The sequence below is a fragment of the Electrophorus electricus genome, chromosome 3, assembly GCF_041902795.1.
Source record: "Electrophorus electricus isolate QZ-2024a chromosome 3, ASM4190279v1, whole genome shotgun sequence".
NCBI lineage: Eukaryota > Metazoa > Chordata > Actinopteri > Gymnotiformes > Gymnotidae > Electrophorus > Electrophorus electricus.
The window spans coordinates 4,155,674-4,167,345 of record NC_137499.1 but is presented as its reverse complement, the minus strand read 5'-3'; the positions used below and the strand labels follow the sequence as shown (position 1 = coordinate 4,167,345).

At 43.0% G+C, this 11,672-nt stretch overlaps 1 protein-coding gene across 2 annotated transcripts; it reads left to right on the top strand.

Annotated features, from left to right (window-relative positions):
- Nucleotides 1-4,957: 4,957 nt before the first annotated feature.
- Nucleotides 4,958-8,838, top strand: pcdh20 (protocadherin 20). 2 transcript variants are annotated; one of them, XR_014122508.1, is made up of 3 exons: nucleotides 4,958-5,129; nucleotides 5,507-8,216; nucleotides 8,617-8,838. XR_014122508.1 is itself a non-coding variant. In XM_081709907.1 (2 exons), the coding sequence occupies exons 1-2, from the start codon at nucleotides 5,079-5,081 to the stop codon at nucleotides 8,111-8,113; spliced, it is 2,658 nt and encodes an 885-aa protein (XP_081566033.1). In that variant the 5' UTR covers nucleotides 4,958-5,078; the 3' UTR covers nucleotides 8,114-8,838. The 2 variants fall into 2 exon arrangements, 1 of the variants encoding a protein (XP_081566033.1); XM_081709907.1 differs by having other exon boundaries at nucleotides 5,507-8,838.
- The last annotated feature ends 2,834 nt before the right edge of the window (nucleotides 8,839-11,672 follow it).

Here is an 11,672-nt window from a genome sequence, read left to right as displayed (position 1 = left end):
GATATATGTAATTAAAAGATCAAATCAGTGCATGATCTTGACAGTTCAAGTCTGTTTGATGTACTAATATATTTTCTTTCAAAACTTGAATGAGTGGCATTAATGTAGACAAAAAATATATATTTATTTTACAATTAAATGAAACGTTGCTGTGACACTAGTGATATTTCATTAATTTTCATTCCCTTCGAGGTGAAATAAGTACATCCATGTGCCACATGACGCCAGGACATTGGTGGGCCACACTGTTCTCACGACGTTCAAGCATCATCTCGATCTCACCAGAACTTGGAGCTGGGTTCTGCAAGCAACAATATTATTATTATTATTATTATTATCTGTGCTCATAAATTGTTGAATGGGTGTCTAACTCCTGAACTGCTTTTTCACTTCATTGCATGATTTGCATATGTAGGCTGAACCGAGGCACTGGAGCTGTTTGTGAGGGGCTCTGGGCTAAAAACAATTCAGGCCGGATATTCTGCATGACCTCTACATGTTCCTCTTGTTTTTGTAGTCATGTTGTCATGGAACATGAAATGTCACATACCTAGTTTTCATGACATCCGAAACTAATAATTTCACAAAGCCCTCAGGCCAACGCACACCACACTCTACATTCCTACGCACACTCATAAACATGGTATAACTCTCCGTGTGTGGGTATGTGAATGTATTACAATGGTGGCATTCACCCCTTCTTGATATCTTGATATTAGAGAAACAAATTACCGATTATGAACACTTACAATCATAAGCAATATTTCCACATTCTCAATTCATTTTTGAAAATTAGTTCTGGAGGCTGTTTTTTTCCCATTACCACACTGATGCATTTGCTCATGTTAGCTATTTTTACATTGATTTAATGAATAATTAAACTAGTTTTAAAAGTGCAGAAGGCAAAATTGCATTTGGAGCTTTTTTCTAAAATGTTAGTCCATATTGAGTCAATCAAAAAATAAAATCAATGAGAAAGCATGTTATATCTGGAATCTGGCTTCAGGGTCTAAGGCCTGTCTGGGGCAGCTGACAGGGGCAGAAGGAGGATTTGGGGCATGTGGTCCCAGAGGAGAGAGGAGCTCCAGCTGGCCTCCCTCACCTGCTACTACCTGCTTTAGATGCACAAAGGAGTACAGGATGTCTGAAAGGAGGTTTATCCAGGCACCCAAAATTCATACCTCTGCTATGAGGTTTATCAGTGGATAAACACTTGAACACTTGGATTTATACCGAAATTGGTGTGTGTGTGTGTGTGTGTGTGTGTGTGTGTGTGTGTGTGTGTGTGTGTGAGTGAGAGAGAGAGAGAGAGAGAGAGAGATACTATTTTTATTTAAGGCACTTTTGAAAGCTAAGTAGTGGTACATGTTTGATATGGGTCAAAGCAGATGCATGCCAATATCTAACAGCTTTAAATCAACTAGAATAACACTTAAATCTGCAAAGTTTGAGTAATATATCAGTCCTGTTGGTGATTTCATATTTTTTTTTTATTAGAAGGGCCAGTGCCTTTTAATTTTTACACAGCCGCCTGTTTCCTTTAATAAAAACTAAAGCATGTATGGTCTTTGATCACTCCCTTTGTCTCATTACTTATGCCCCTCACATAGTAGGCCTACTCTGATTTTTAGATCTTCTCCACGCTTTCGTCTCTCTATTACCACTGCTTAGTGGCATTTTAATTAAAACCTCTACCCTGAGTGATCGGACATATGGCGGACATATCTGCAACGAGATTACTGCAGTCACCGACATTAACAGGCAACTGATGCAATACCCTTTCCATAACGTGTTTCTCTTCACGTCCTCGAAGCACCTTTAAACGAGTCGCTGTACACACGCGATTTCTCTCCAGAGCTGATAAAAGCCAAAAAGCTGCCAGACACTCTCCCGTGGACGCGGTCTCATTTCCCGAATAAATATGTGCCGATGCACCTGTTCAAACTATAATGAGCAACCACCGGCGTTCGAAGCAACTCATCTTTCTACCCTGCAGATTTTCCATTTGATCGCTGTGGTTTTATCATCCGGCGCAAGTTTGGTTTTATGCAGCAATTTATGGACAGTGGCCCGTGGTGTCGCAGACATATTGGGTAGAATAAGAATTATACCCTCGTGCAAATGTGATCTTAATGTGAGCTGTCTAATGGCTACACACTCACAGCCAAGATAATGAGATTAGTGCAAAGCCACAGGCTAGCGAAAATGGGGGGGTGTATCTAATAACAAAAAATTCAAACACGTATAAAGTACGCACAGCCGTCTTCGTTTTTAGACACACTTTGATTACACTGATCTGAAGACCTGCACAGTATCAATCACTGTTTGCCCTCTATGATGAGGTGAGACAGGAATAGATCCTGGAATAGATGAGGGACTGTTATTGTTACCTGCGTCCAAAAAGATGAAGGAACTTTCAGCCCTGCTTTCTGATAGATGAACCCTGTTACCTGAACCCAATTCTCCAAATAGTCTGATAACATATTGCTTCGCTGTCATCTGTACAAAACATGGATAGAAATGGGCTGTGATTGATCAAGACATATCTGTCAAGTGGGTTTAAATGATTTTGCTTTTTAAATATATTTTTTTTAAATATGTCTTTGTTCATTCATTTGCAACCTGCTTTCATAGCCAGTTGTGCCACTGGTAGGAGTTCTGCCCACAGTTCTGCCCACAGGATTCTCATCTTATCCAGGACAGCGCTTCCACTTCCACAGGTACAAAGCAGCCATAGTCCTGAGCAAATGCAAGTGTTCCAAGCAGAATACTAAGCAACTGATCAGGTATAAATATCGGGTGTGCCGTCGCTGTACTTAGCAGCGAGGGAGAGTGAAACCCTGCCACCACTTTATCCACGTCCAAACCTTTTGACCAGTTCCCAGCGACGGACTGAACCCAATTCCCCGTGAAAGCACCTCTGTGCACCTTTCATTCTCATTGCTGGGCCCCTGAGCACTCAGAGTGCCTCTTTGCACACAACGGAGAAGCAGGTGTGGCACTGGACGGAAAACATGAAAGTGTCTATTGTGGCATCAGCACATTGTTATAATCCACTCGGAATGCAATACCGGTAGCTCATCTGGTGAAGGACATTGTTGGATAAAAGAGAATCATTTTGTCACGCAAATAACTTCTTAAAATCCAGTCACTAAGTCGTAGCATTATATTTTAAACAGCACTACCACCACAAAGCTGCAGGTTGTATGTGTAAGTGTGTCAGAGGTTCATCTTATATGGAAGTCATCTTATATGGAATGACATGGATTGACATGGAATGACATGTCTAAAATGACTCCACTGAAAGACATGTGGCACTAACGTGATCAGGCAGAACTCCATTAAACTGATTTTTTTTTTTTTTTTGGCCTCTCCCAACATTTACGTTCCAAACGTTGGTGTTGACTCTGGAGGAACAGTGCCTGTGTAGACATGTCTTGTAGGCATCCTTGCAAAACAGCAGTAGACACGATATGCTTGGTGAGGTGAGACACAGCGGAGTTAGCTGACACAAGCATGTCTGCATAACCCGAGATCCGAAAATGCCACATCAAGATTAGCAGCTACCTGTTTATCATTGTAGATAATAACCGCTGACATGATCAGTTCAGCTTGCACTGCTACTTTCAATTATCTGTACAGGAGTTTGGCCCAGTGTTCTTGGTATGAATCAACAATACAAACAAAGAAAGTAATATATTTCCACAAAAGGTGTGTATGCATGTATGTGTCTGTGAATGCATGCATGTGTGTACACTAGTTGCGCAGGTCAAATAATTGAAAGGCATCGTTTCTTTAGTTCTACTGGGACAAAAACAGTCCTAACAATAAGAAACATTTTTGTCATGCATTTTCTTTTTAATCTCAGTGATTTGCCGCCAATATAGAGAAATTGGCAACACTGATGGCAGCTTTTTGATTACGAATAATGTGGAAACTCATGTGCTAGATAATATATTGAGAATCAACAACCCACTGAGTCATGTAAACATGGAACGGGCCAGAAAACGTGAAATAAAAACATGGACACACTGTAAATACAGTGGCACGCAAAATTGCGAGTCCTGAAGATGTTTATCTTCGAGATATGCACGTTCAAAGCTCCGTTTCTGCTTCATTCAGACTGAGTCTCTAAGTTCATCCCACATAGATACTCTCAGAAAGCAGCCGCTGCGCTGGTTAAAACACGCGGGGATGAAGATCTTATCTGTTTACGGTCGCTCGTTTCTCCGCTCTTCCCTCGCTCGTCTCCCCGTATTTAGCTCTCTGCCACTAATTCCCTTCTGCCCTGCAGTCGCGCACAGAGCGATGACTAGAGAGCTGCTGGTTTACGTTTTATACAAGTGCGTTTAATGTCAGAATTAATGCAAAAGCTTTAGGAAACAGAAAAACTTCTGTTGCCGCCGAGCACTTATTTTGTTTGGAACTATTTACTATCAGCTTTGAGATGACAGTGAATGAATGACTAATTTAGCACTTCAGACCCACCTCCTCTCTCGTTTTGTGGTGTTAATACAGTGCTATTCTTAGAATGATGCGCGACCAGAATGGTACTGTGAACACACCGCTTTTAAGAAAACAAAACCAAATAAATTACTGATCATCCGAAACAAGATGATTGTCTAGTGCTGCGTGTGGAATGTTTTAAATAAGAAATTCAGTTGACATCCCTCACAGACAGCAGCACTGGTTTGCTCATTGCTTTAACCCTTACGTACTGCAATACTGCGTGGACACAAGTTTTGTTTTTTTTTCCCCATGGCCAGCATGTTCGCTTGCAGACCAGTCATGAACCACGCAAATTAAAAAACGCAGCGGACAGCAGAATTGCTCAAATACGCAAATTGCCAGATCTGGAACGACCCAACTTTGTAAGCGTAAATACTCATTGGCCGGGTCCAAATCTAATTTGCATGCTGTGGGTGTGTCTGCAGTCTGAGAAGGAGATGAATGACCGGTTCGGCTCAGACGCAGATGAGGCATTGGAACTGACGGATCTCACCCGTACCGGCGTTTAGGATGCGTCCGCGGCACTAATTTCCCCCCGTTCCCTGTGGTGCTAACACCGAACGGGAAACATGTCAAACATAAATCGAGATGTCTGTTTTGTCAGTCAAGGAAAGTTCTGGGTAAGTTTCTATGACAGATTTTTTTTTAACTTGCGCTTTATAATGTAACTTACATTAACTGGATGACATTAACTAAGACTTAAGGCGAGAAAATGATAAGCACGGCAGCACGTTTAGCGCAGTTTGTTGTTGTATTATGGCCGTTTGTTCTAGTAAAGAAACCACGATTTACAAATGTTGCATTATGTGTCTTTTCTAAGTCTCCCGCTTGTGTAGCTGTTAGTGTTTTAGTATAGCTACATCAACCTTGACGTAAAAACTCATTTTGTTATTGAGGTCTGATCATTAAAGATATATTACATACGCTTTATTATTCTGTTGCTTGTAAATCTTTCTATGTCTTGAACTGTGTCTTTTTCTCTCTTTTTTTGTTCCAGGCTCTGTGCATTCTTCTGCTTTCTACCAGCCCTCTCTCCTGCTTTTCAAATTTTAGTCATCTCATCTATAAGATAAATGAAGGCTTACCCAAGGGGACTCTCATTGGGGCTACCGGTGCAGACTTAAACTTGGATTTCTCAGTTGATCCTCCTCGCTTGTTCAATCTGGAGCTAAAGCAGATTGGTGCTCAGTATGTGCACCTGAATAATACCACAGGGGAGCTGTACACATCTGCTCTGGAGATCGACAGAGAGGCTCTGTGCGCAGACTCCCACGAGGGCCAGGGTTGTGCCCTCTTTCTGGATGTGATCATTCTGCCACAACAGTACTTCCAGCTAGTTAAGATCAAAATCATCATTGAAGATATTAATGACAACAGGCCATATTTCCCCATGGATGAGATCAGGGTGTCGGTGCCCGAAAATGCACCAGTGAACAGCCGGTTTGCAGTAGAGCAATCTGCTGTAGATCCTGACGTGGGAATCTACGGCGTGCAGACCTATTGGCTGGTTGACAACTATGGCGTTTTCACCCTGGATGTGGAGGAGAACGAGGGGGGAGAACTGACACCAATGCTGATCATTACTGAGTCGCTTGACAGGGAGACGCAGGCGGAATATGTCACTGAAATCATAGCTGAGGATGGAGGGTCTCCACCACTTTTGGGCACTGCCACTTTTAGAATCATCATCACAGATGTGAATGACAACTGCCCCAAGTTCACTGAGTCCCAGGTGAATGTGACACTCTTTGGAAACACTACTAAGGGCACACAGCTGACACGCGTCCATGCCTTTGACCTTGATCAGGGCTCCAATGCCCAAATCACCTACACTTTCAGTGAGCGGGTCAGCGAAGAAACCAGGAACCGCTTTCACTTGGATGCATCCACGGGGGTCATTAAGCTAGCTGGAAAAATTGACACAGATGCTGTAAAGTTCTACAGGTTGGCTGTGCTGGCAAATGGGCCAGCTTGCATCCCCGATGTGGCTACAGTCATTCTCAACGTTGTCAGGGTGGTCTCTGGCCCACCAACCATCATACCACGCTATATTGCTTCAGAGCAAAATGGTGTGGTTTCCCTAAGCGAATCTGAGCCACCATTTTCTCCAATTGCATTTTTCACCATAAAGAATATGGACCCGAAGCAAGGGGGGGTGTGCCTTCTGGAAGGGACTGGACCCTTCAGGCTCTTGCCGTACAAGCACTTTAAAAACGAGTACTTGCTGGAGACCACTGACCTATTGGATTATGAGCAGAAGAAGGATTATGAAATGACTGTAGTGGTCCGAAGCACAATCGGATTAACTGCTAAGACAGTGCTGAAGGTGCAGGTGCTGGATGTTAACGACAATGCGCCCATCTTTAAGCAATCAATTATCGACATCAAGGTTGAGGAGAACAACACCCCAGACATATTTCTTACTAAACTGCAGGCCACGGATGAGGACAGCGAGAGCAGGGGTGATGTGCTCTACCTCCTGGGGTCAGATGCTCCCTCCATTTTCCACCTGGATCGGTTGTCCGGTGTTTTGACTGTGAGCACATCTCTCGACCGTGAGGAGAAAGAGACCTACCGGTTTATAGTGCGAGCTGTGGACTGTGGCACGCCGAGGAAGGAGTCAATCGCCACGGTGGTTGTCACCGTGCTGGACCGCAATGACAACAGCCCTCGCTTCATCAACAAAGATTTCACTTTCTTTGTGCCAGAGAACTTTCCAGGATTCGGGGAGATCGGAGTGTTGTCTGTCACGGATGCAGATGCAGGAGAAAATGGCTGGGTGGCACTGTCGATCCTCAATGGAAGTGATATTTTTGTGATCGACACAGGACGGGGGACCTTGAGGGCAAAGACCTCCTTGGACAGGGAGCAACAGGGAACATACTACCTCTGGATCGAGGCTGTGGACGGGGGTGATCCTGCACTCTCCTGCATCACCATGGTCACCATTCTGCTTCTGGACGTCAACGACAACCCACCCACTGTGCTGTTTCCTCAGTCCAACCAATCCTTCATGCTGGTTCTTCCATCTACACTCCCAGGGACATCCATTACAGAAGTATACGCCGTGGACAGGGACACCGGCATGAATGCTGTAATTGCTTACAGCATCATCAAACGCAGGGGTGGTGAGACAGGCTCATTTGACATCGACCCCAACACAGGAAACATCACTCTCAGAAAGGCCTTGAGCAACCGGGGCCTCTACAGCTTGCTGGTCAAAGTCAGCGACCATGGCCAGCCTGAACCGCTGTACTCCACCGTCCTGGTCAACCTATTTGTCAACGAGACCATCAGCAATGAGACCTACATCCAGAGCTTGTTGACCAGGGAAGCAGAAATCGGCATTGAGGAGATTAGACCACCAAACAGGCTGGCCCGGGGGCCAGAGTATAGTGAGATCTTCCCCTGCCAGCCAGTTCTTATTGCCCTCAGTACCACCTGTCTAGGACTGTTTCTTATAGTGGTGTCACTGACTACATACATATGCTGTACGAGACAGAAAAAACATAAAAAGAAGAGGCTGGAAGTGGAGCTACCATTAAAAATGAACAGTGACATGCAGGCTATGGACCGGAAGCTCATGGAACTTTCCAACATGTGACAATGGGCCTCTCCAAGATTGTGCTTACTGCCTAAACAAAACTGTTTACAAATGGGAAATGTGCAGCTTCTAATTTACAAAGAAACAAATGGAGTGTAAAATGGTAAAAAAAAAAAAATTGTATATATTGTATGTATAATATTTTATAATTTTATGACAAAAAGAGAAAGCATAAAAAAATAAGATTGCATCTAAGCTTGTCTAGTTTTGCAAACCCAAACTTTATCAAATCAGTTGTTGCCCAGCTACATGATACTGTAATTTATTACAACATAAGTGGTGCCCTTATCAAGGTGTCAAATACTTCTTTGTTTTAGCCACTTTGAACCGTTTCAGAGGACAAACGGTAGTTACCCAGTCAAGCACAATATTCTGCATGTGTTATTGCTGTTGAATATGAAGTGCAAAACAATTGCTGTACAGTGACAAGTGGAAGTCCATAAGTCATTGCCAGACCTGACTCATTAGTGGACATATTCCATTCTTTGTGTTTTTCATTCCAGACTGTTTTGCAATGCATTTTCCATGATTATCTACTGGATTGCCACCCTGCTTTCTCCGATTTCACTCTGCACTGGAGTCTGTAGTGGGATTTGAATATTTGCCCTGGATTTGCTACCCTCTCCACCTTTCCTACCAAAACAGTGATACATTCTCAGACCTCTTAAGCCTGTGGTGTGAAAACAAACTGTACATGAATATTAAAATTTTATTTTCTTACCACACCTATCTCTTTATTATTCCATTATCCACTATTTAATTTTTATGCTACGTGGTATCTTTTATTCTCAACCTAATTTAACAAATAGCTCACTGACCACTGTGTTTGATGTTAAAAATTAAATGCTCACTAGACAGTAGACACTGGACAGTATTTTTCTATTTTCTTCTATTCTATTTCTATCATCCAGCTCAAAACCCCCCAAAATTTGCAATGAAAACCCAAAAACATTTAAGACAACCATTATCTTGTCAAATGTTGCAGTTTTTATCATTGCAAAGATTTGCTCTTGGAACCAAACCAATGACTGATAAGAATGACCCTATTTCAAATCATGTTTTTAAAAGCCAACTTGTTGAGAACATCTTATCTTCATTCTTCCCATATTTACATACTCCTCTCCACAGGCAGTCACGCGATTTCTGTAAACATGCAATAGCAGGAAGCAAGAAGGGCTGTTTACAGCTTCTCCTGTAGAGACATAGTTGGGTCATCCCACATCAGGTTATAGATCAATGCTTCTGAGCGACATGTTTCTGCCGCAGCAGTCAGCGCATGCCAGCTACACTGATGAGAATTCTACCTGAGCTTTCAGCTTTGTGTTCGTGCCAACCTGAACATCTACAACAGCAGCAAGTTTAGTTGGCCTACTGAAAACTTTTTGAACAATAGTTTCTCTTGAGAACTAGATCATATGCCTAAATTCTACTTTAAACTTCACGCATACAGATATCAAATCTTTGTTTAGCTGGCCATTTGACAACTCCATTCTTCCCCAAATGAGTAGAGGATCATTTTTCTCTTTCTCTGACACACTCACACACTCATTCACTCACACTGGCAGACAGACACTTAAAGCTCTGGAAAGCTGCAAGACAGATAAAGTATTTGTGCCTGCAGAGAGTGCAGGTTGTGGGTAAGGCCTGGTAGCTGGGGGCAGGCTCCGTGGCTAAGCTGTTTAACACATGCTCCAGCAACATGTGGTTTGAATTTCCTACACTCGATGTTAACAGCCCACATTTGCCCCAGAACAAACTATTACATCAAACAGGTTCCACCTCATGTTTGCAGCCGTCCATTTCATCGAGACTAAGCCACTCTGAACAGGACTGATATTCAAAGCATGTGAATGCAGGCACATTAATGTAAAGTGGCCCTATCAGGTGCCCCCTACCAGCTGCAGAACCGCTGAAGGAAGCCTGCATAGATTTATCATGCTACAGTCCTCATACGATTTGGTGGTAAAGTCTTTCATGGCAAAACACCATTCATATGGCTGTTAAAGAAGACTCCATCTGGAGTAGCTTTAGTGAAAGAAACAAGAATCTGAAAAACCAAAAGGTGCATTTTCTCACACTATACTGACAGTGTTGATGCAGATTTTTAAAAAATCTAGTTCCATCATTAATTTCAATTTTGGGTGCTGAGATCTCCGCTCCAGTAATCACTCAGGTATGTGTCTATGTGTGCGTGTGGGTGTGTACATGCACATTTGAAATGTTACCGCCTCCCCCGCCGCGTCCCATTGGTTTTCCATTTCACGCACCCAACTGGTCGCACATGTGCCCTCCCTTCCCATGATCCTCCTCCCCTCCTTCAGCCAGCCCTCTGTTCAGCACAGACCAACACAAACAGCCTGCAGAATCGCAGCCTGATTACACTCGCACCTGTCATGAAGGGTCACTGTGTGCAACAACAAACTCACTCGCTGATTAATAAAACAGATGGGGCTCTCCTCCACCCCTGGCAGCACTGTGTGGGGATAGTGTGAACCACAAATGGACCCTCAAATTTAATTAACTTTCCTTCCTCTGTTGACTTGCTAGTGTTTGAGTTAGTGTTGCTGTTTTACTTTTCTAGGTAATTGTGTTGGCTTGTCTGTTTTTGTCTGTATTGAGCCCAAGCCTGTTTCATTTAGGTTTTTTCTTTTTACACTGTTCCCTTAAAAAACATTGTTTGCATGATAGATGAGGTTCAGTGGAAATCTGTCAACTCACCTTTTACTTTTTGGCCACCTAATAAGCATTAGTTTAGCTGTGGCTCCATGCACCATGCTGTAGATTTTGTAATCAAATGTCGCGGTGAGAAATCCAAGCAAAGAAAACAATGCACAGTCATAGCGATCTATACAACAATAGCAGCATGAGCTACACTTGTGTAGTATACCTTTTTAGGAGCTAGTTCGATATTACCTGTTGCCTCACTGTTTGTTTCTGTTTTATAGTACATATGTTATGTGAATGAGTAATAAAACATTGCCCTAATAAAGTTTTACACGTTTTACCCATTTAATCATGTGAAACTTATCTGATCACGGGAAATTGGTAGCAGCCTCTTAACATTAGCGCTTGACCTTTTATTTATCCTGCCGACCTCTTCCAGACACGGGTTGAGACACGGAACATTGCTTGCAGCGTCTCGGCAGTAGCCCTCGGTGTCTACTGCTAGCGGGAGGCAAAGAGCTCTTGGCTGTTGCGTGTGCACAACATACATGTTCGTTGTTATATCATTTGCATGTTCGTTACTGTTCATTTGCATTTGTGAATGTCACATAGGGACACAAGACACCACAGACGTCCCTAGAACAGTTCATGTGAAAAGTCAGTCTCCAGGTATGCGCATTCTACAGAACCTTGTTCCACAGCAAGCACGGTACGTATGCAATGGGTGTGTGTTCGCATGCGTAATGAGGGCCATTGTTTCCCTCTGGAAAGTGCTGGATCTGAAATTACGTTAAATTATTAATCGCGTAGACGGCAAGTAATTACTATCAGTCATGGCCCGATCCCATTTCCAGATTGCCCTTATTGTTCTTCCTATGCCGTGGATTCAAACAAA